Source organism: Morone saxatilis, unplaced genomic scaffold (assembly GCF_004916995.1).
Source record: "Morone saxatilis isolate NCDOM2014 unplaced genomic scaffold, NCSU_SB_2.0 Contig22, whole genome shotgun sequence".
NCBI lineage: Eukaryota > Metazoa > Chordata > Actinopteri > Moronidae > Morone > Morone saxatilis.
The window spans coordinates 19,342,376-19,366,799 of NW_023339785.1; the positions used below are offsets into that span (position 1 = coordinate 19,342,376).

A 24,424-nucleotide genomic window follows, 5' to 3' on the forward strand; every position below is an offset into this window, starting at 1 on the left:
AGAAATCAATCTGTCGATACGCAAATACTATAGAAGAGGGAAGAGGGACGAGACGGTGCATCATGATATGGTAAATTTGACTTCCTAGGCGATTCCTCTTGCTGCCATGTTCTCTGCTTGTCTGCGTGTGTGTATATTTAATTGTTTAACTTTAAAGCAGTGAAGATAACAGTGACCTGGTGGCACCAGCTGTGTACGGAGTGAGCTAGGGAAGAGAGAGCTGGGCGGACAGACTGAGAGAGAAAGAGGCAGTTAGGATCAGTATGCACTCCACACAGTCTCCCTAATAAGTTTTCATTCTCATTGAGAGAGCCAGTTTTCCTTTTACAAGCCTGTGGCAGCGTCACATTATCGCCTCTTTAATCACAGAGCAGCCAGGTGCTCCTGCAACAATCAACGTCCTATTAACTCGCCGCCCCAACTGTTTGGAAATGTACTTTCAGGTTCATAGAGGATGTGAGACTGTATTTAGCTTGTGTCAGCAGGATTATGGCTTGTCTGTCACCTAATCATGTTTCTGCCACCACCCATTTGCTATTTCCATGTGTACACTTGGATGTAATGTAAACACACAGAATCACTGCAGGCAATTTTATCTCCTATTGTGTGCTTGTTTTCTAATTCTCTCTTTCTCTCTCTCTCTCTCTCTCTCTCCTCTCTCTCTCTCTCTCTCTCTCTGTTTTTTCCCCTCCTCAGTAAACCCTTTCCCATCGGAGACAGAGTGACATTCAGTGGAAAGGACTGCGTGTGCCAGCAGTGCTCTCATACACTCGTCAAGTCAAATGAACCGATCAAGATCCACGGGCCCAGCCGTAAGTCCAGCGTCCGCCTTGCTCTGTCCGTTCTGTTTAGGGCCACCAGGCATTGCGGTGCTGCTGAGTCTAATACGATGTGTCCATGAGGCCCATTTAGCTCATTTAGCTAATCAAGTGTCTGTCAGATCTGTTGTCCAACCTGTCGTGCTGATCTGCCCGCTGAGAATTATGCAACGCAAACAGACACATCATTCATTCATTACTGTCAACATGCAGAGAATAGAGGATATTGTGTATTCACTGTACTCCTGCATGAGCACATAGCCTACTGTACATCTTTCACACAAGTGCTACATTGCCGTTACATACTGTAGGTAAATAATGAGCTGCCATTATAGGACAGGTATATGTGGGAAGAGTGCATAGCTCTCTCCTTTTCAATATAAAGCAGGAAAATTACAAATTATGAACCCACAATAGAGCAATAGTGATTGATAGCGAATCATTTGTTAAGTGTGGCATACAGACAGCAGGCTGCTGCTCACTGGCTGTGCAGTAATAACAGATGGTGGGGAGGCAGTGAATAACTGTCTTTCCCAGATCGCTCCATTCAGGAGAATAAAATCCAAATGGCTCCCCAGGTACATGTCCATCACTCTGTCTTATGAGGAGGCAGTCTATGAGACGGGACACAGAGTGCAGGCACTAAATGTAATGCACTGGCTTTTACAGCCTGTTCTTCTCGAATCTGGATATTTAAGTATGCAAATATATGCTCTGTGTGCCAAAGTGGAAGAAATCCATTTAGCCAGTTCAAATTATTATTTTAGGGGAGAAGGCCATGCATGAAATAATGGAAAATATCCATGAATATTTGCTTATATACACATCAGTGAACAAACCCTTACCCTGAGAAATTTAGTTTTATAACCTTAATAAACATTTCAGTTCTCTGTTTTAATCCCCCTTTTAGTCTCCTTAAAGCAGTATTTCAACAATTTGAAATCTTAGTGGAAACATCGGCAGGCTTATCTCAGCACAGTTGCTTGCTCTGTTCAAAGGTAACAAAATTAGAGATATAACATGTTGAATACTGAGCTTTAGAGGTGCTGGTAGGTGGATTTTGTTCCCTTCGGATGGAGCCAGGCTCGTTGTTTCTCCCTATCTTTATGGTAATCTAAGATGCCTGCTGACTGTAGCTTCATATTGAATGGACAGATAGATAGAGTGGATGTAATATTATTTTAGTGAAAGTGTGTAAGGCCGTATTTCCCAAAAGGTAATTTAGGGTATTTTGTATATAAAGCATCGTGGTTATGCAAATCATTCCGCGAACCAATGTGTGAATTTTTATATAACCATACCTAACCATTTCTTGTCACAAGGTCTGTTACATTAGTAACAACAATTTCATTTGGTGGCTAAAATGGGATCTGTGTCATGACTCAGAAGAAAATCAGCTGTGCACAATAACAGTCTGGGGCTGAAGTCCTGGCTCTATAGACTCAGCACTATCACCACCAAATGACAGTTAAGATTTATTTTGGACTGCAGGAACTCAATACACTGCAGTTTTTTACTGTGAAACACAGTTTGTCTTGGCTGACAGGTCAGATTGGAGTGGTCCCTTGTGACTTCAGGCTTCTCTCAGGGGCAGTAGACCGGGTCAGAAAAGGTTAAACTAAACCAAACGTCTTTCAAATGGAAACAAATGGACCGCTGACCTTTTTCAGTATTTTGACATGCTGTCCTGCGTCTTTCTTGCCCTGTTAGTGGTGTTCAATAACATCTGATGGAGCATCTTTCTGTGGGAAATGGAATGTACATTATTCTTGTGTACAATGTGTGTTTTCATGTGAGGGGGATTTTATGCAACTGTTTTTGCCCTGAGGCTATTTCAGTGATACATGCTTCCTGCCTCCATTCAATCATGTTTAATAGTGCTTACAGTTGAGAGAACAAGCTTCACAGCTCTGCAATATCCCGCATTAGTGCGGCTATTGATTAAGGAGGTGGCTGTGCCACAGGCGGGTAGAAAACTACACTACACAGGAGCACAGTAGGTGTTAAAGACCTACAATTACACCTTGGCTCACTTTGTCTTCCTCTCTCTCTTCCACTCCCTTCTTCTCCTCTGCACTAAATTTCCTCTCTTCACTGCCTTCCTCCTTCCCTCTACATATCTCTTTTCCTATTCGTCTTTTTCTCTCTTTCTCACACTGCTCTTCTCCAGACTGTGCTGGGTGTGGAGATGAGATCAAGCAGGGTCAGTCTCTCCTGGCACTGGAGAAACAGTGGCACGTCAGCTGCTTCAGATGTCGGACTTGCAACATGGTCCTCACAGGAGAGTACATCAGCAAGTAAGTGTTTGAAGAGAAAAACCCAGAGAAACGCAACATTTCAAAGCATTTGATTGTCTCACTCAAAGAACACATACAAACAGACAGTGGATTTTTCTCTCCTGCATTTGACACACTACTACAGCAGTTTTGTTTTTATTCTCTTTGTTGCAGGGATGGAGTGCCATACTGTGAGGCAGATTACCACGCCCAGTATGGGGTGAAATGTGAGACCTGCAGCAGATACATCAGTGGAAGGGTTCTGGAGGTGAGAACGGGTCCAGATGTCAACATGAGACAGTGTTAACAGAGATTTTGCTGCACAGAATTCTGCAGCAATACAGAAATCCAAATTGGGAGCTGACTGTGTTAACTCAGTGTAATCAGCGCTATCAGAATTGAGCAGTTGCATTTTATCCTCGGCTCCCTTTAAGCCCCGCTGTGCTTTAGGGAGTGAACGACTTAAGATTGGGGGGGTTGATAAGAATTTTGTGCTGCTTCTTTACTAAACCAAAACAAATTCAGCTGCAGCGTGTTAGCCTGGTCAAACGTTGGCGCATATCCACTTGTTCGCTGTTGAGCAGAACTCAGGCAGGAGGCAAAAAGCTAGATTGAATCATAACAACGTGTAAGGAGTTGAGAGGAAAGGGGAGTTATATAAAGATCAGAGGGTAAAAAGTGAAGGGAGAAGATGGAAGGAGGAGAGACATGGAAAGCAAATTCTGCAGTGATAGAAAAGCATTTGTGCTTTGCAAGCTCTTACGCTGAAGCAATTTTAAAAAGTGAGGGAAGAAGGAGTCAACAGTGGAGAGAGGAGAGCGGAGGAGACAGAGCCGAGGCGGACAGAGGCATAAGGGAAAATAATGAAGGGAGTGGGGTTGAAAATAATGAAAGTGATAAAGTGCAGATGCTAATTAAATGTTTTGGAAGAGTCTCTGGAGAGTCTCTCTTGTCTTCTGGGACCTGAGGAAAGAGAGCAGACGTAGTAAAACTTTGTCAGACACACGCACAGACACTTTAGCACACACACAGTGCCTTGTTGTCCCTGTGCTCCTTTGCTTGTCAGAATGGTTGGTGTAAAGTGCTTTGTTCCTCTCTGGGCTATTTATAGACATGGGGACATGTCAGCCTTTATCTGTAAGTCTCCCTCTCTCTCTATGTCTCTTTCTCTCACTCTCTGAACATTGGTGTGTGCTTGCACGCACCACCTCCATTCTTTTCACCTGACAAATTTTGATATCATAATGATTTACTTCTTTAGGATGCAGCATGCATCTGACTTGACTCACAGAAGGTCCATGAACAATAACTCCTCAAACTTACAGTATACATTTAGGATAAGAATACGATATCAATTCTATTTAATGTGGCACCTGATTTTATTTAGTTGAATCTATCAATCTATCTATTATTTTATCATCCTGATTTTCCATACTGTAATTTTACATTGGTGTATTCTTTACACAAGACATCTAGCATGTCTGTCCATCCTGAGAGAAGGATCCCTACTCTGTTACTCCTGAGGTTTCCTCCATTTGTGTTGTTTTGATTGTAAAGCCCTTTGAGGAAGATTTGTGATTTGTAACATGGGGCAATATAGATACAATTGACTTGACTTCACTTGACTTTTAGTCTTTTGACTAAGATATTATTTCAGAAAAAAATCTGGTATATTTCAACCGCAACATATTTTTCAAATGCAGCCATTGTGACTCTATGGGTCAAGCTAATTTTGCATTTGCCACCTCTGTTATAGAGATTTGGGGAAATGAGGACTTTCCAAATAACATTGTTTTTAAATGAATAATTTCAAACACTTGTTTCTGAGTCTGACTGAAAGTAAACACAAAAAGTGTCCGCCTGGAATAGCCATGTTGTAAAACCGCATACGTACATCCGGGGCGACATGGTGGCTGACCTTACCACCCTTCATATTTATCCACACATGCTGGTTTGTGTGTGAGGTGGACACAAAACGCTGTGTTTCCACAGATGCATGCAGGTCGTTAAGGTCGTTAATAAGACAAGATAAGGTACAAAATCAGTAATCAGTTTAATTGTCCATTAGTTTGTCTTATCCTTTGGTTTTTGTTGTGAAATAATTATTGCACAAATGCCAATAAATCAAATTTAAAGTATCACTTCATCACACTGTCGGTAGAGTTGCTTTGCCATACTGATCTCTCTATTCTCTCTGTCTGTGTTTGCATCCGTGTTGATGATTAGAGTTGTTCCTCAGAGCCCCTCTTTAGTCCAACTTTCTAGAGCCAGTGGTTGTTAGTTTTAATGAGTAGTTTAGAATAGATGGAGAAGTGGAGAAACAGGAAGGAGGAGAAAGAGGTGCATAATACCTCCTTTCTTTAGTTTCACTTCTTTCCTTCCCCTTACTTCCTCAGTTCCCCAATAAATATAGCAGCCTATTAAATACCAACGGAGAGAATGGGGGCCTCATTAGAAATGGTAACAGCAGTTGTTAAACTGATACCATATGACCACAGACAGTAAATGCTCTGCTGCTCGGAAAGCACAAGACGGAAATGCTGCATCCTCTCCTGGCTTTCCTTTCAGAGTAACCTGAGACAGACAAGCAGAGCAGGGATTGGTTCAAATGCAGCTTAGATACGATTAAGGAACTGTACTGTTCACTTGCAGCTCTTGGAGAGAGCACATTCGTCAAAAAAGGCCTGAACTCCTGCAGATCACAAAAAGGTATCAGTTTTCTAAAAATCAGGGAAAGTGAGTGTAGCATAAAATGACATAATACCACACACACACACATACGTATGCTGGGTGTGTTCACATGAAACAGTTCAGGTCTCCTTGACAAGGCCACATGTGTGATACCGTATGTGCTTCTATAAATAGACCCTCCCTGAGTCAGGGAGTCAGAGGTGATGGGACGGGCCATGCCTCAGCCATCGCCCCCTGCAGAGACATGTGAGAAACATCAGGATCATGAACCGGACTCGATTAATGGACACAGTGACATCATACTGCATCTTTTCATGTGTCCGTATCACCTGCGCCACGTGTGTTTGGACGTGTTCCCTCCGGGCACTATGAATGTCCAAGGACATGTATTGCGCTCTTGTGTCCTTCACTTACATGGCCACCTACTTCCCTATTTTTCTCTGTAGCATACATACACACACACACACACACACACACACAATCCATTACTTTACTTCATGTGACTGACCTACAGGGATCTTTGCTCTAATTATGGCATGGAGGAGAATGGGTGGTGGCTATCATGTGATTGCTGAATGCTGATGAAACAACTTCAGGCTATGCAATGATGTCTCAGTACATTACGAGGCCATTGGTGGTCAGGTGATATACAGTAGAAAACATATGGAGATAATGACCTGCTCAAGGTGGGGGCACAATTTGTAGATTAGCCCTCCCTCTGTGAAACTGTTTATGATGATAATTTATGTTCAGTCACACCTTCTTCTTCTTCTTCTCTCCGCACAGGCGGGAGGGAAACACTACCATCCGACCTGCGCTCGATGCTCCCGCTGTAACTTGATGTTCAAAGAGGGAGAGGAAATGTACCTGACAGGTGAAACTTGATGCCATTACATACACACACTGACATGGACACACACACACACATTTACACACATACTGTAGAGTACATGCACATGGAGAGGAATGCATGGCTTGTGGAACACCCAATGCCAATCTGTCTTCTCTCCCTCTCTCGCTCTTCTTCAGGATGTGAGGTGTGGCACCCATTATGCAAGCAGGCAGCGAGGGCAGAGAGGAGACTCAGGGTGAGAAAGAGTTTAAAATGAAAATGTTCAAATAAAGGGAAAACTGTCATTTCCTCACTGTGTGCATTCTCCCCTATCTTTTTTTTTTCTTTGTCGTTTTGTACCTCACAGCACAGACGCCTGTCGGAGGCCTCCATCTCTCCACCAGGCTCCTCCATAGGCTCTCCCAGTAGGGTTATATGTGTAAGTAGCCTATAATTTTACAGCTTTTAGTGACTTTTAACTGCCATTGCCAATGATCTTACTGTAAAAGCACAATTGCTACACCAGAAACACAAGCACTACCTAAAGGCTTGAATGGTTAAGCACCAACCTGAGAGGCTGCTCACTCCCTTGGCCTGTTCACTTCGTCTGTGTCCTAACTTCTGTCGTCATTAGTGATTTGGGAGGAGGAACATCTACAGGTAGATCTTCAGTCAGTAGTTCCCAGAAATGATTGATATGGTGATTTGCACGTGGAAAAATACCCAGACATGTCCGTTAAAACCGGGCATCTGGATGAAAACTTTTCAGCAATGTTGCTCTGACAACAGCTATTTGATGGATGACCATTAAAATCTTACACAAACATTCATTAAATCCTAATGACTGTGGTAATCAGTTGGGTTTCTAATCGGCACCAACATCAGGTGAAAGTTATCAAACATCCAGGGAAATATATCTACATTTACAACATTTTGTACAGATATTCAAGGTTTCCAGAGGATGAATCCCAGTGACTTTGATGATCAATTGACTTTTCATCCAGCTCATCATAAAAATTTGAATTTGTCCAGTGTCCAGTGGTTTTAGACCAAATACCTGAAATAAATGACATCTGTACTTTGTGTTTATTTCTAATTAGCAAATGCTATGCAGACTACACTATAATATAATATAATAAACATTACCTACTAAACTTAAGAAATTTTAAGGTATTCGAGTGTGTTAGCATACTGATGTTAGTATTTAGCTCAGAGCACCGCTGTACCTTAATACAGCCTCAAAGAGCCACTGGCATGGCTGTAGACTCTCAGTCTTGTTTAGACTTCTAGGTTACAAAGGAGGTATTCCTACTTGAGTAGTTTGTATGTAGGCTTAAAACTGTTCAGTAATGAAACCCCAAAAAGTAAAGGCACATAAAGTATTATTATACTAAGACCAATATATATGTGTATATATGTTGGTATTGTTTATAATTATGAATCCACAGTATTAAAGGCTCTTTTATTTTTAGTACTTTAACAAAGCAGGAAACCTTGAATTTAAAAATGTGAAAAAATGGTTCAATTTAACTTAGATATCTACATAAACTTTCCTATTTCAACCAAATTGATCCATGTTTTAACATAGACATATTTTGACATAGAAATCACCAAATCAGTCCTTCTTGGCCATAAAACCAAAGAGATATATATAGACATACATGAAACTATATGGAGGCTAGTTGGGGAGCACACCAGGTTTGTGTGAAGGTTGTCGCTCTGTACATCGCACAGTTGGACCAGTTCCAACTGTGCTGCTTTGCAGTCTGATGAGTGTTGCTGCATGTTGGCAGTATTAGCGTGTCAAGGGTTGTCTGCATGCAAGCAGGAGTCACCGCTCTCTGCTCAGCCCTGCCCCGCTCTGCTCTCGTCTCATAATCAATGACCTTTCTGTTTAAGGTGATGGATGAGGGAGAAATGCAGTGTAAGCATGCTTGTCGTCCATACTGTCTCCTCTCCCTCTCCTTCTCTTTGCTTCCTCTGCTCTCTTTCTCACACATGCTGAGCTCCTGAAGGTCAACAACTTACACTGCTGTCAGATTCTGCAGCGTACATGTGTACTCTTGATTAGCGCACACACTCATATGTGTATGTGAAGGCTTGTGTGTGCTTCACCAGCTCTTTTTCACCTGGTCTCATTGCTGCATGATCTGCTCATTGTCAGTGGTGGAGTTTCCATTCTACTTGTAACTGTGCATTGTCCATGTGGTTGATGTTGGGTCTTGTTGCTGTTGTCTTTGTGGGTGTATGTGTGTGTCCTCTCTCCAGGCCAGAGTGAAGAATGAGTTCCTAGATTATAAGGACCTAGCTGCCCTGCCAAAGGTCAAGGCCATATATGAGGTCCAACAGCCAGACCTCATATCCTCCTCATACCAGCCCTACCACAGATACACCTCTGATGACAGGCTAGACACTTACAGCTATGGGGAGGTACTACTGCTACACACTCCAGGCCAAACGTAGCATTGGCCTCATCACTGGTCTGTTTTCAGAGACAACACTTTGTTTAGTTTTTAGATGGATCTGTGCTGATAAGAAGCCATATACTATTTGTAGGGCTCATTATTGTCATAATTGAAATTTAATTGTTTTTCTTTTACTGACAACAAGGGACTCACAAGAGCACCTTGTTTACTGTAAAACATACTTTCTGGATGCATGGGGAGATAAAATGAAGATGAAAATAATTTTTAACTAAACTTCAAAAAACTAAAACTCCTGGGGATTTTCTTTCCTTTTCTTCAAAAATGATGAGCCCTATGTATTTGTGAATATTGTGTAGTAGTTACAGATTGGTGGATATCACTGCCCAGAACGGACAATTCACATTCGATCCTGAATGGATATTATAAATAGACCATACTTAATACATGTATTTATTTATTTTTGCTGAGAGTTAGATGAGAAGAACAATACCATCCTTACATCTGCCTGTATTTACTCATTTGGAAATTAATAAGCAACTACCAAGGTAGCAACTACTCTTCCTGGGCTCCAAATAAGTAAACATTGAAAAATCAAAAACAAAGGGAACAAAACAAAGCAAGAAAACTGTTAACAACAAATATCCACATTATATCTAAGTGGTCATTAAACATTTGATACAGCTCAAACATAATATTAGTGCCACCAATAAAAACAGTGTTTATAGTTGATATAGAATAAATGAGATAAGAAAATCCCCAAAAAGTTCCTCATTAGTGATTTATACTCAGATATTATGTATCAAAATATGTCCTATTTGCCATTAGGTGTCTCTTTAAACGCTTTTTAAAACTGTTTTACTTGTTACTTGTTAAACATGTCATTTCTGAAGGCAAACCATTCCATATTTTTAATCCTCTGTACATAACAGTATGTTGCCTTGCATTCATTTTTAAGACAGGAAGTGAAAAACAACCTCTTAATTCATGCCCAGTAGTGCCTAGTATTGATAGTGCCTACTATTAATAGTATTTCAGATTGTGTACAGATGAAGCCAAAGAGATATAAAGTGCTTATTAGCTTTAACTCTTTAGCTTTATCTGTACACAATCTCTTAAGCTTTAATTGATAGTTTTATATTCCTTGAGCTGACAGTAAAATAATGCAGAAAACCTCACCAATCATCCACATAGGATAAAACAAGTGCATTGTAAAGGATTGGTCTTTTCTTGTGGTCCTGTAAAATCCATGATATATGATCAACTGTTTTTTTGTTTCATCACGGTGCCACTGTATAAATAATAACTCTTTTTTCCCCCACGATTCTTCAGTCACTCGGGACACTCTCTCCCTATTCTCAGGTAAGCATTCTTCCTCCCTCCCTAAGTAGCAGAGCACTTAAGACGAGTTTGATATGAGTGAAACGTTGTCATTTTCATTTTACTAAGCTAGTCCTCTCCCCGTTCCTCCCTGTTCTTCTTTCACATCTACCTTGTCTTATTTGTCTTTTCAGGACTATGACAGCCTGGATATAAGGCAGAGGCGATGCTCCAGTCCAGGTTATATTGACTCGCCGACCTATAGTCGTCAAGGCATGTCACCTATCATGCCTCGCTCTCCGCAGCACTATGGCTACCCTGGTGAGTCAGGTGGTATTCACTCCTAGTTGTCAGCTCATAACCTTGAATATGAAATGAAGTCAATCATGCTGTACTTAATATGAAATGCACTTTGAACAAAATTTAAGTACTTATGGAGTTTCTGAGTAATTTTTGAATTTTGAGGTTAAGTCGTTTAAAGGAATAGTTTAACAATTTATGGAATATGCTTTTTTGATTTCTTGCTGATGTTCAGATGACAAGATCGATACCAATTTCATATGTCTTTGTTCAGCAAGCAGTTGGTTAGCTTAGCGTAGCATAGCATAAAGAGATGGGGAAGCTGCTTGCCTGGCTATGTCCGAAGGTCAAATGTACCAGGAACTTATCTTCACCGTCAGGTTTTCAGACAAGCAAGGGAGACTTCAGCTCCTGACCAAGGAATCGTCCCACATATAACTCTTCTCTAACTCTAACTATCACATATTAATTAGTAAGCTTTACAGGATTTCAGGATTTTAACCAGCTGTTTTCCTATTTTCCAGTCTTTATGCTAAGCTTACCTACAACACCTGGTTGTACCTACATATTTAGCATAGATAAGAGTTGTTTTACAAGTTTCAATTGTAATTGCAGTTGTTGAACTGTTCCTTTAAGAGAGATCAAACTGCTTGTCATTTCCATTTGTATGTCATCACCACTCTTAAATTTTAACAAATAAGCCATCATAGATTATCAGTGGTGACAAAACATTTACAGATTTGCTGCCTTAGGGTAGAATGCCTGACACTTTGGCTGTCGCTGCAGTTGCTCCTTTGCTGTCATTTCATTTAACTCTTACACATGTGCAGTGACACTGTAATTACTGTCATAAGAAGACAAGTAAATAACCTTTGTCATAACACACGTGGAAAAGGTCACTTTGTAATTTGAATGAATGTTTAGGCTGTTTTGGTTTTCATCTGCATGGATGAGACTTGTGTTGACTTCCTTCATGCCCATGTTTCCTTTGCTGTGATTGGCTGTGGCTGGCTGCAGGCTCTGAGAGTGGCAGGAGTTCACCTTATTACGGCCAAGACGGGCGGTCAAGCACACCCACCAAAATCCAGCCCCCTAAACATTTTCATGTGCCAGGTAGGACTCCTCATCTCCTCATCGCACTTCTCATAATCTCATAAATTTTTACTCCATGGGGAGGACTTCATCAGACATTATTCAGTGATGCAAATCATTCACGAAGGTCATTTTGAGTTCCGTGGGAATGAGGGGGTGTGAAAATGTGACTGAGTCGTATTTTTATACCACACATAATTGCTCTGGCATATTCTTCCCCTCATACTGCATCTTTACCTTCTTTCACCTTCCTTTATGACCATTTTTCTTACCTCTCTTACCTCTGATCACCCCAACAGAAACTCACATCCTCTCCTCCTTTACTCCTCCATGTTTCACCTCTCCATCTCCTCTTTCTCTCCTCAGCCACAGGGGACCCCAACATCTACAGGAAGCCTCCCATCTATACGAGAGCGGGTACAGTGCAGTTAGCTCGCCTTAGCCTGCCTGTCCTCTTGTCAGTTTAGTCATGCTGTGCTTGAGTACTCGGTGTAGATGTTTTTACTGACCTATTGATGTTTTTTCAACCGCCCCTTGTGATTTATTAGTATTGATGTTCCAGTTATCATTGAAATTGAAGCCATCAGTAACAAAACCGCATAAATGGAAAGGATTGACTCTAATAAATGCACAAAGGAAATAGAGTTCTACTTGTACAACTCTTTTCAAAATTGAAGATAAAGATCAGGCAATTAGAATGACTGCATTTGTAAAAGTCTAGTGTCCATACTATAAGCAGAAACGCATGCCTGCCTCTTGGTCGCAGTTCTCTCAGCACGACAGGTTCTTGTCGGGAAAAGGGGCTGGGATAGACCGTGAATGAAGTGGAGTTTGCTCAAGCATGACAAGCGCTGAGTACATGGGACTCTGAGGACACACGATTCACCAGAATATAACAGAACAATAGAACAAAGCACAATGGAGAACTGTATTAAAACTTTTGAATTGCTGTGGAGACATTTTTTATTGTATTTCTCAGCCTAGCCTAGTTAACCAGTGGTCGGTGTGTGATTTAAGTTACTGTAACTGTTTGAATCAGGAGACAGCTGTTTTATTTAGAAAACAGAGGGAGTACGTGAGAGGGGAAGTCTGATTTCTTAATTGTGTGGATTTATGTTGTCGTTCAGTCAAATAGCACAGTAGTGCGGTTAACACAAGATGCTCTTTTTGCCTTGTTTTACAAGTCATTAAACTGAAATGCACTTCAGCCATCTGGATAGTGTTCTTCAGTATAAACATTCATGAGAAAAAGATTTACTATCCCCTTGTCACATTATACTGGAAAACGCTTTTTCAGCTGAGAGTCTTAAGGTCTCTTGATGGAGCATAGTTTATCTTTGTTGTGGTCCTGCATGTTGTTCTGTACTGTATGTGTTGATATTTGTGGGGGAGTTAGTAAACTGTGTCAACCTGTGTATTGACACTTTCACCCTTCTATGTTTCTCAGCTATACTTAGTACATCACTGGCCACCATGTTTCCACTCATAGACACATTTTTTCTTATGGAGAACAAGCATCTACGTACTGTAAGAGGCAAGTTCAAAAACCGTTAAGCTTGCCTTGTTAGAATACTGACATTCAGCACACACTTGAACATCAGTCACTCTGATCCTTCTCATACTTTATGTCTTCCTAAACAGCTATTGATTATTATTTTCTCGTTTCAGCACTAAACAGGATTGATGTAAATCCAAAGCCACAACAGACACATGTGAAGTTGTGTTGCTGTGTGCGTTAAAGGCCCGTTATGTACTATTCATTTAACAAGTTTGCTACCTGTATAGAAAAGAAGCTGTATCAGACCCCTGTTTGGCTTTGTCTTTGTTCTCCGTATAGGTAGCAAAGATCTCACATTGTCACGTCTCCCTTGGGGACGCTCCAATAATGTTTCCCTTTTCTTTTCACCTCTTTTTTATTGCATCCAATCACTTTTATTCACTTCCCTCCACCTTCTGCTCCACTTTACCCGGTGACCTTGCCACTGTAAGTATCTCCCTCCTCTTGCTGTTTCACTCGCTGGCGGTAGATATAAATTGCATATGTCTGTGTGTGTGTGTCTCTTCCTGTATTTGTCATCCCATGTCAATACTCTATATCCATACTTCCTCTGACAGAAGGTTCAATCTGCTGTAAAACTTTGCTCAGAGTATTGTGTGTCTAGCAGCTCATCCTTTCGTCAAGCTGGAAGTGTGTCTCCCAAAGATGAGAATGTCTGCCATTGGTGTCATGCATCATGTATATAGGAATTCAATGGATCATGGATTGGGGCCGGCATGGCTAATGACTAACAGAGTGAAGAGCGATCTATCTGACATTACACTGCATGTCACCCCCATTGACTTCCATTGACTGTGCTTTAGTGCAGAGTGGCATCAGTATCATTACCTCGCACCACTCATGAAATGACTGCGTACCTCAGGCTGAGCAGTAACTGAAGTCATGTTTATGCTGGTTATTTTCATGCTGTTGAAATATTGATCTCATGTGACAGGAATGGTGGATATGATGACTGTGGTGTTAATGGATTCTCTTGCTGTACATCTTTGTGATATGCATTAACACATTTTCCTCCTTAGCACACTACAGTGCAGTCTATCGTCATTTTGGGAAATCCGCTTATTCACTTTCTTGCCGAGAGCAAGATAAAAAAGATTGATACATCTCCAGTGGTATCAATCTTTTCATCTAAAGTGCTGCACACCAAGAATAATAACTAGGACAACAACTGTAAATATATAATTTTAAAAATGGACCTAACTTAAGTGGATTGCTTAGAACATATCACAACAATAATCACAATAACAGAGGAAAACGGTATCAGTGCGATTTGAATAGAAACAATGACACTACGGGTGTCACGTTCAACTATACAACTTATTAAACACTTTTATAACATAATATTAGGCTGCAAATAACACATTAAAATGGCATTTTACAGTCAAACAGTTGGTTGTCTTGATGTGGTCTCTGAAGTGAGTTCATATCCTCTTTGATGATTGATGCAAATTGATGATGACTCATACAAAAGAATTAATAAAAGTCTCCTTCTCGTCTTTAAAAAATGTTGTGACCCCATATGCTTGTTTTCTTTTTGTTTCTCTGTGCAAAACAGCATAACAGTTCATTAATATCCATATTCCTAAGCCACCAATACAGCTGGAGTGCGCAGTGCTTTGGGCCACTGTTTATAGAATGCTCAAATTGTTGCCATAGTTATTGTTCTTGGTGTGGACAGCCCTTTATTTACTGCAGTGAATAAGAATATATATCCAAAAGTTCCCCCAAAATGTCTTTAACAAAATTACCAGTTACTTTGGTTCTGTCTGTTTTTCATTTCTTTCCTAACTTGATCCATTTCTTAACAGACAATCACGTGGACGCAGCCACCAAAAGCAGGACCAGCGAGGACATCCTCAGATCCTCCCGACTGTCCACCTTCTCTCCCGAGCCATACACCCAGTCAGAGTCTGACTACTATCCATACACCAGTTCCCCCAGGGGTAGGAAAAAGTGTAATTTTACTGAGTTTAGAATGAGAAGCTGCATAGTAAGCTACATTTTTTCTTTTTTCACTGGACCGAAGACAGACAATGAAGTACATTTCCTTTTGTAACTCTGTGTTGTCATATTTATTCATTCACCCTCCATTTTACTGTCTTCCACTCTGCTCTATATTCATACAAGGGAATCTCTTTTATCTGTTTCCTTCTCTCAGCCTATCGGATGCCGAGAAGACGCTTCTCAACAGGAGGAGATGAAGAGAGTTGGAGTCACAGTCTTCAAAGAGTAAGAGCTTCATTATTTTATTTCTCTCTTTCTTCCACATCTGGTTGAAGAAAGCCACCTCCTCGGAAACACCCATAAATTATGCACTTTTTATCCTAAACTATCGTCCTTTTCTTTATTTTTATTTTTGTATCCATCTTGCATTTGCTGTACATTAAATTAGCAGTTTTCTTTTTTCTCCCCCTTCTGCCTCTTTCCTCGCCTCCTCTCAGATTGGGAGTGGCATCGGGAGGATGATCCTAAAGGAGGAGATGAAAGCCAGATCTGGTTCCTATGACAACGACCCCTGGGGCAGTGCGAGGAATTCTCGTAGTGGGAGCAAGGAAACACTCAACACTACAGGCTACGGCACCACGGCGTACAACAACACTGTCAACGGATGTAAGGATCCACCCTGCCCCCTACGCATCTCCCTCTTTGTCTCTTGTTTCTGCAAGTTCACCAACGCCTGCACCTCTGACTGTATTCCTGTGCAGCCATGTCTTTGTCCCTCCCAGTGTGATCATATGCTGTATGTTGCCACAAGGGCTTTTTATGGGCCTCAATATCTGCTGTCATTTGGGTTTGGGGGAGAGGGCGGTAAGGTTGTGAATGCAGGTCAGAGAGGGTCATGGCTGCTGCAGGCGGGGTGGTTTATTGAGAAGGGAAGATGCTGAGCTAGCTGAGCAGCTGCTGCCGAACTGATGGTAGAGAAGCAGCAGCAGCAGCAGATGTGACCTGTCATTGTGGTCGGGGGGTATCACACTGATTCTGAACATTTCAAGCTACCGAAAGAAAAGTGTTCAGCCAGGTGTGCAGATGTGCCAGATGTGATAAAGCAGCACCTGAAGCTACCAGGGTTGTTTCTGCTTGTAAGGACCAAGCTTCACTGGTCGCGCAGTGCATTGGGACTGTTATTTTGGCCGATGACATTCAGACACCAGGCTGTCTTCATCACTACCCACTGGTTTCCTCTTCCTTTCACTTCCTTGCTCCATCTCTTTCACCATCTCCCTCTTTAATTTGTGTGCTTATATCAGCTTTTTTTCTCTCTCCTGATATCACTCTCTATATTCTACTCTGTTAACTCTCCATCTCTCTATCTATCTGTGTATCTATCTCACTCTCTCACTCTCACAGCTGGTGTCCCATATCCTGGTTTATTTATGAGCAGTAAGATCCCTCATTAAAGCTGTTTCTCTGATGGGAAGGGACACAACTGAATGGGAATCTGTTGGCTGTGGTTGAAAGGCAACAAAGGCTTGTAACCCTATAAGCTGTGTTGTGCGATTAGATGGTGAAATGTGCATGTGTGTCTTTGTATGCTGTTTTTATGTTTTTTTTTCTTCTCCCCTTCTTCCCTGAACCAGTCTTGCCTGGCCTCTTTCTGCCTTATTGCCCCTTTGATGTTTTGTGTTCCTCCTAGGGCTTGATGGGTACCCAACTTGCTCCTTTTGTGTTTCTTTGTTACGCCTCTAACTAGACTGACGGTTGTCAAAGCTCTACAGCAACCCTGAATATTTTTTTGAGGAATTAAATCTAATTTTAGAGCAGGGTAAATGAACTACAGCATTTTTGTATTTTTGCACCAAAAAAGATGTAATGTAACTATATTATCCCTTTATTTTACAGCTCCCCGGTCTCAGTACAGTGCTGATAGTGGTGAGTTTATCATTTATATTTAATAAATATTCTAAAATGAAAACCTCTATTTTACCTACCTACCTCAGTTTGTGATTCTGGCTTATTCAACAAAACTGTTTTTATTTGTAGTTTCTGAATGGAGTTTGGCATTGGTTTTCTAAATTCTGTGTTTGTGCTGGATTCAATGACCTTACATCAACAAAGCTCCACTATTATGTGCACACATCTGGAACTTTAGGATTTTTTGGTTCATCATGAGCGCCATCTTCTGGCAGTAACCAGGCACTGATTATATGATTTCAATGTGCCAAACTACATGAAAATAATTGGAAGTTTAAGCTTAACTGTAAAATTGACTATTTATTATTATTTATTGTTTTCTCTGTTTTTAGATTTTGTTTGCAAGTCTGCCTCACTACCAGGATATGGACGCAACGGCATCCAGAGGGTGAGACCACAGTGAACAGCGGGGCTTACTTTTAATGGGTCTCGCATCTTAAAATTTAATATTATATGTATATTATATGACTGTTGTTATTACCAAAATCATCAAGGCTAAAAATATATCAGTATCTGTTTATGTTGTGTTATAAGTTGATGTCCCTCTATACAGCCTCAGAGTGCAGATTGCTACCAGTACCAGTATGACAGTGGCAGTGAGGTCAACTGGGGAAGCAGAGGTAATTTAATATGAATTTAAAACACCTACTCATTATTAGATTGAAGGGATTAATTCAATGCTTTTTTCGAATGTACTGACTTCTGAATTTTCTCTCTTTTTCCTCCCAGCAGAATACAAGGTACGTTTTTGCAATAATCACTTGAATAGATTATGCCAATTGAGTCTGCTTATATGTTGAATAACCCCAGTGTTATTGTAACTATGTGTGTGAACTTTGATTAAGCATGGCTGCCTCTCCCTCTCTGCAGATTTACCCCTATGAAGCGCTCATTGTCACCACCAGAGGTCGCAACAGGCTTCCCAAAGATGTAGATAGAGCCAGGCTAGAAGTAAGTTATGAATGAACCATTAGGCTAACTGTTCACTGAAGTTATCCATTGTGTGAAGTTATCCGTTGTGAAAAGCACCTTAGCCAAGATTAAGAAATACTGTGGTTATACTCACAGCAGAACCCCACCCGTCTTCTACCCAGAAACTTCTGACAAGCCATCATTGTTGACTTAATTGGGTACTGTAAAAAAAAATGGACAGATTAAAATTATAACAGTGTGTCGTCTTTTTATCCTTGTGTTCTCAGCGTCACCTTTCCCCAGAGGAGTTTTCCCAAGTGTTCGGCATGACCGTGGAAGATTTTGACCGGCTGGCTCTGTGGAAGAGAAATGAGCTCAAGAAGCAGGCCCGACTGTTTTAATAACACATGAACGTCTGTTGAATACTGCCATAACTAGAGCGAGAAACTTAACTGACTGTAGGAGGAGGGAAGAAAGAGATAGGAAGACTTCTACTGAGTTTCACTGCCATGGCTGAGAACCTGTTCTAGATCTCCTCATATGACGAACCAAATTCTGGTCACACCAGCGTGGACTTCAGAGATACCGAGGGAAGGCCACAAGAGACATTATGCACAGAAGGACTGATAAACTGTTACTGTGTGCTGGGGTGGTGTGTAAGCAATAGAGACTGTAGTACAGTAGTGTTGTGCTTTTCTTAAGCTTGAAGGAGGGAGGAAAGGCATGACTGAGCCTGTGTAAAGGCCACATGAAGGGATGTCTGTGACCAGAGCCGCAGTACGAAAACATAAAAAGGAGAATTTTGGCTTTGCCTTATTTGTTATGCTCTCTTAGTTACGAGTGTGCAGCACCAGCAATCTGAATGAGTAGAATGTAGATACAGTATATCATTTATGACACTTTATCGGGGTGAATGATTAGATGAGAAGCGTGAGTGGGTGAGCATACGGCATTACTTTGCTTTGGTTTATAAGGATGCATTTTGTTTACCTGTTTTCTTGTTTTTTGCTCTTTCATATGAAATGCTGTGTCCCTCTGGTTTACACTAATTGATATAGAATTGAACAATCTGAGGTGGACACAACTTTTTTCAGTTGTATGTGTGACCTGCGTTGATTTGCGTGCAAATGAAAACCAAAGTGAGAATGCAAATATAAAGATTAGCAGATCACTTCCATGTAATGTTCTGGTTAAATAGTTAAAGGTCACCAATAGATACAGTTCACTTTGCAGCTGTATGGTAACCTAAAAGAATGTGCAATCCAGTAGATTAAATAGATAAAGGAAACACCAATTCAGTCCTCCTGCTCCATGTTTTCCACCTCATCGCAATAGAATGATGACTAAATGTTTTAGGACGAGAACTGTAGTCATCCATACATTTACATTCACTATAATTTATTTTCTTTTAGAATGATAATCCAATAATTTTGTAGCTACAGAGATTATATTCACTCACAATGAAACACTCTGCAAGGTATTTAACACACTGACAAAGATCCAGGGTTGTTGAAGTCTTTACTTCCTTTGAATACTGTTATTTTTGATTTTGTCACTAAAAATTAAACTTGAAAAGAAAAACTCAGCCTCCTCTTTTTTATTTGTTGTAGTGAACAATCCACTTGGAAAATATTTACTTAAAGGAATAGTTCGACATTTTGGGAATTACTGGGCATATTCGCCAGATGAAAAGTTCTGTAAACTGTAATGCAGACAAGCAGCCAGCCAGTTAAAAAGATTCTTCTAAATTAAGTTTTGTGTTACAGAAACTATCCTGATCAAGTACTTTTTCATAGGTATTTTGTTGTACACATAAAATGTTTAATATTAGGTCAGTGCAACTTAAAATTAAAAATTACTAAAGTTACCTGATGAAGTATTTTTAACTTACAAAATTGAGTTTGTTTTACTTAACATTTTTGGTGTAATCAGTTTCAACACTTTTTCTTGTTAAATTACCTTACCTGATATCACCAGGCAACCAATAGAATGGGTCTGGCAGTGGCAGAAATAAGAAAACTTAAAGAGCTAACTTAAGACTTAAGTGTAATTTTTACACATTGGTTTTTATATTAATTAGACAAACTCGACATAAAGTGTTAATTAGTAAGCACTGGGGAAGCTGGTAGGTGAATTTTGTTACTTTGGACAGACTAGTTGTTTCACCTTGTTTCCGGGAAAGGCTATTACTTCTTAAGCTACAGGCTTTAAAGTGGTAAAACTATTGGTAAAACTTCAGAAATCATCATATCTATGTAGCTCTTAATTGCATAGGCAGCTCATAGCAGCAGCTGACGCTAGGACCCAGCAGAGAAAGCAGCCCGCCTCAACTCTCCCGACCAGCGGATCAGCAGCGACCGTGTCTGGCAGCAGTGGCTTCACACGCCTTCACACACTCACTCACTCATGGGCCTGCATTAAACTTCACCAGCCCTCCCTCACATGGACAGCACCAGCAGAGGAATGGACAGAAACGGCACCAAATGTAAGTTTGTAACTTGTCACACAGGTGACACTGCTGCAAATGAGATTGGCTGTAAGGTGAGTGCCGAGTGTTTTGCGTCTCTTTTGTGTAGGTTTTTGCCGGTGTGGATTTGCATATGCATGTTTGTTTTAGGTGTTAATTGGTGTTTTCTCGCGGCTGTCAGAACCCTCACACACACACACCCACTGTGTGTGTTTCCTTCCTCCCAAACCTCTCACTGCAGCACCCTCACTCTCCCCACACTTTGAATGGGGTTTTATGGGGTTATTGTTGGGGATATGTTCTTAAATGTCTTGCACTTCAAAGGCTCTAATATTATTCTCTACATTTCTGTTCTGTCAGTGTCTTGCATCCATGAATCAGTTGCCTGAGAACACCCACAAAGGTGTGCTATGGACACTTCCCTTTCCCCCAGTCATTCTCCCTCCTGTTGTACATCTGCCTAAGAAGACACAATGGTAGTGCACTTTAAAAATATAAATACTGTTGCTTTGGTTCCCCCCCTCAGCTGCTTGGAAAGACAGAAAACCAAGTGCTCATCTAAAGTTTGATTGTTGTTATAGAAAGTGAATCTCACTCATCCTGAGTCAAGTCAAATATCTGGATGTGGAGATAAGATATTTGGAGTTGAGGTCGTCATGGTTTGATATTGGACACCACCAGCAGAGGATTCACTGTAGTGCTGCAATGTTTTTTGTGTTGAAATAGCTAGAAATACCAAATGTGTTTCCGCCCCATGTGTTTTTTCTGGGAGGGGTTCAGTTGGCCCCCTGCACAGTACAACATTTTTCCACATTGTAACAGAAAACAAATACACTTGCCCCCCTCCTGGGCTCAAGACAAGGTGTGGCCTGACTCAGCATTTTAAATATGAAGTTATGATTTCACTTTGTAGTTTATTTAAGTTGGTTTGGTGTGTTTTGAGACATCAGTTAATGTCAGTTACTGTATCAAGTTACTGCCTTTAGAGCTGCAGAGACCAGGAGTGTTTTCCATAGACTTGTTGCCAGCTGTTGGCAGGTAAACATGTGATAGTGATTATAACATACAACTTAATGGACATTTTTAAGGTGAAAGGAAATGTCTGCCTTTCCTGTCCATAATTTACTTCTTTTCCACCCTTTCTTCCTCACCTTGTCAGTTTATGTGGATGTTACCAGTGTGTTTGATGTGTACACAGAATATCTTAAGGAGGAAGTGTATTTAGGTGTTGTCCTGGTTAGAAGAAATCCTTGCCTGTCACTTCCATGTCTCTCCACACAGACAAATACAAACACACAGGAATTTTGCTTGACTGACTTTCTCTATGTGCTTTGTTTGTGTAAACACCACAGGAGAAAACACACGGTGACGGGTGGTAATCCCTGAGGAGCACACTACTGTTTATTTGAATCCCCTGATTGGCAGCTGCTAAATTACTTAATAGAAATAATAGATTTGAGCTCCAAACTCTCACATTTCAGCTCCTTGAAACTGCAAATGTTTTAACTTGATATATTTCTGGAAATAATTGATTATTTTTGGTAAAATAGAAGCAAACTGTAAACATGAGATGATGATGGTGCAGCTTTAAAATTGTTGCTGATTGTGTTTTCTGTTGATTAATTGATCATCTAACAACTTTTTTGAGTATTAAAGCTTGTTGTGTGGAGGTACAAAAGTTCAGATATCAAGCTTGGTAAGGGTGATGACAGGCAGGTATGAGCTTGAATTTTGGGAGCTTCTTATTATGCACTATCCAAGCCAGCTGCAGCAGCAGTGTAATAAAGGTTTTGTTTCCACTGCACTGTGGGAAGCAGAGCATCAGGTGGGTGTGAGAGGGGAGAGGCTGTCCCCACAGAGAGGCATTGCAGTGGTGGGATTGTCTGTGATTTATCCCAGCAGATATGATGAATTGTGGCTATTGTCAGGATGTTCTGGAGCATATGGAAGAACTTCCATATGCTATGGACTCAACAATGATGCATAAAATACTGCTCATGTAAGCACAAGTCTCCTGCATGTGCATGAAATCCATACTCCATCCTTGTATTTCCTCTAATGAGAGCTGGAGTGCTCTACATATCCACATTCTTGTGAGAAATATATGAAAGGAGAATGTGTTTGTTTGTGGGTATGAGTGTGTCTTTGCTTGTGGATGTGTGTGCCTAATTTATTTCCTCAGACGTGTTATTCACATACAAAGTAGCCAATGACTCTGGGTAACAATTTGTTTTTTCATGATATAAATCTTAAGGCTTGTGGAGAATGTATTTGAGAGTAAACAAGGAATTGAATTGTTAAAAGTTGAATTCAAACATGTTGTCAGTGGTTATGGGTTAGCAGGGCAAAAGAGCACATTTAAAATGCAGTTTTCTGTCGTCATGTAGCCCGTGGTCAGTGACCTCACTGCGTGTTTCTCATTATGTATGCTGTAATCTGCATTTTCACATTGCAAAATCAGAGTTTGTGGGAGTCCAAGGTTTATATCATTCTTTAAGGAATGTTCTAATATTTTACAACCTTTGTCTTTCTGTTAAAGTCTTAGCTAATGTAACTAAAATGTAATACTGTCAAAGTCCAGATTTTGAATGCAAATGGTCAATTGGAAGCATCTTTCCTAGTCCGATCGTGCCAAGGAAATAGGAGCCTTCACAGCAATAAAATACTCATCCTGTTGTTCACTTTATTGTCAATGCTGTGTTTACAGCTATTACAGATTGTTTGGGCGTATTTCAATGTTCATTTTTATGTAAATGTCCCACTAACATCTTTTGAATGGACTATGGCTGTTTTATAGCTATCTGTAGGTTCCTTGGCCCCACTAAACTCTGTTGTAAAGCTGTTTCCAATGGCGAACCCTTGTCTATTCTCACTGCAGTGCTTGGCGAATGCCATGTTATTCTAAGCAATTGGAACACCAGCTATGATAATATGAGAAATAAGGAAAGGGAATCTCCCTCCCATATAGATTTAATTTATACATGAAAGGTTCATAAGTTCTCTTGTTTTGTTTTTTAGACATAAAATTAATGTGACATGCTGACGCTCATACATTGCATTACATTTACATATAGTATGATATATACACACACTTTATATATGCCCCATCATGCATAGGCTGTAAATCATGGATGATTATGGACCAGCCCTATAAGAAGTGGAATTCCCCTCTTTAACCCTTGTGAGGTCATATGGCAGAGATATGTGCAGAGTATTAAGTATTGAGCAGAGTGTGTGTATGCGCACGTGTGCATATGTGCATTGTGTATAGGCAACGGTCATCCTCTGCCCAGCTGTTTATATAGGCTTTCTATAGAGATATACCCCACAACACTGGGACTATAGAGTGTATATTGCACTTAAAAATATGATGTTTTCTTCTGTTGCATAGGGTAAAAAGTTACTCTGCCTGGGGTGTGCATGCATACAGGTCCAAGCAATATACTCACAGGGAAATTTCAGATTTATTGGAGAGACTTGGCAGAATATAAGTGAGTCTTGAATAAGAACCTAGAATAACACCTGCCAAACCTGTTACACTATATGTTACTTGATGACAGCCATAATTTAGCAGTGAAATATGATTCATGTTAATATATAGGTTTAGGTTACTAGGTTTTTTGGCCTTTGGGATAAATTCAGATTTGCAGTTCATAGTGAACAGACTGTACTGACAAAATGTGGTTCTGTTATACACTCAGAAGAGTTTAAATATAATTCTTGGAAAATTATTTATGGTGTGCAATCATTTTATCCCATAGAAACATCAGTATTGGTATGAAGTTATTTTATAAGTCTGTACTTTGATCATTTGGTATTGTGC

General features: G+C 40.5%; 2 protein-coding genes across 3 annotated transcripts in view; both read left to right on the forward strand.

The window, feature by feature from the left end:
• The window catches only part of ablim3 (actin binding LIM protein family, member 3), a 42,342-nt gene extending 22,640 nt beyond the window's left edge, over positions 1-19,702 (forward strand). Inside the window, exons 4-22 of one of the 2 annotated variants that reach the window (XM_035669871.1) lie at positions 697-812; positions 2,989-3,115; positions 3,269-3,362; positions 6,572-6,659; positions 6,815-6,873; positions 6,985-7,056; positions 8,886-9,047; positions 10,373-10,402; positions 10,555-10,681; positions 11,678-11,773; positions 15,119-15,253; positions 15,469-15,539; positions 15,752-15,920; positions 17,151-17,180; positions 17,555-17,610; positions 17,776-17,842; positions 17,952-17,962; positions 18,093-18,173; positions 18,422-19,702. In XM_035669871.1, coding sequence (XP_035525764.1) covers positions 697-812; positions 2,989-3,115; positions 3,269-3,362; positions 6,572-6,659; positions 6,815-6,873; positions 6,985-7,056; positions 8,886-9,047; positions 10,373-10,402; positions 10,555-10,681; positions 11,678-11,773; positions 15,119-15,253; positions 15,469-15,539; positions 15,752-15,920; positions 17,151-17,180; positions 17,555-17,610; positions 17,776-17,842; positions 17,952-17,962; positions 18,093-18,173; positions 18,422-18,535 — 1,705 coding nt within the window. In that variant the 3' untranslated portion in view covers positions 18,536-19,702. The remainder of the gene's footprint in view (positions 1-696; positions 813-2,988; positions 3,116-3,268; positions 3,363-6,571; positions 6,660-6,814; positions 6,874-6,984; positions 7,057-8,885; positions 9,048-10,372; positions 10,403-10,554; positions 10,682-11,677; positions 11,774-15,118; positions 15,254-15,468; positions 15,540-15,751; positions 15,921-17,150; positions 17,181-17,554; positions 17,611-17,775; positions 17,843-17,951; positions 17,963-18,092; positions 18,174-18,421) is intronic. The other variant, XM_035669872.1, reaches the window with a different exon arrangement.
• A 735-nt stretch (positions 19,703-20,437) lies between these two features.
• afap1l1a (actin filament associated protein 1-like 1a) overlaps positions 20,438-24,424 on the forward strand; it is a 23,980-nt gene continuing 19,993 nt past the window's right edge. The window contains exon 1 of the mRNA XM_035669762.1: positions 20,438-20,619. Coding sequence (XP_035525655.1) covers positions 20,577-20,619 — 43 coding nt within the window. The 5' untranslated portion in view covers positions 20,438-20,576. The remainder of the gene's footprint in view (positions 20,620-24,424) is intronic.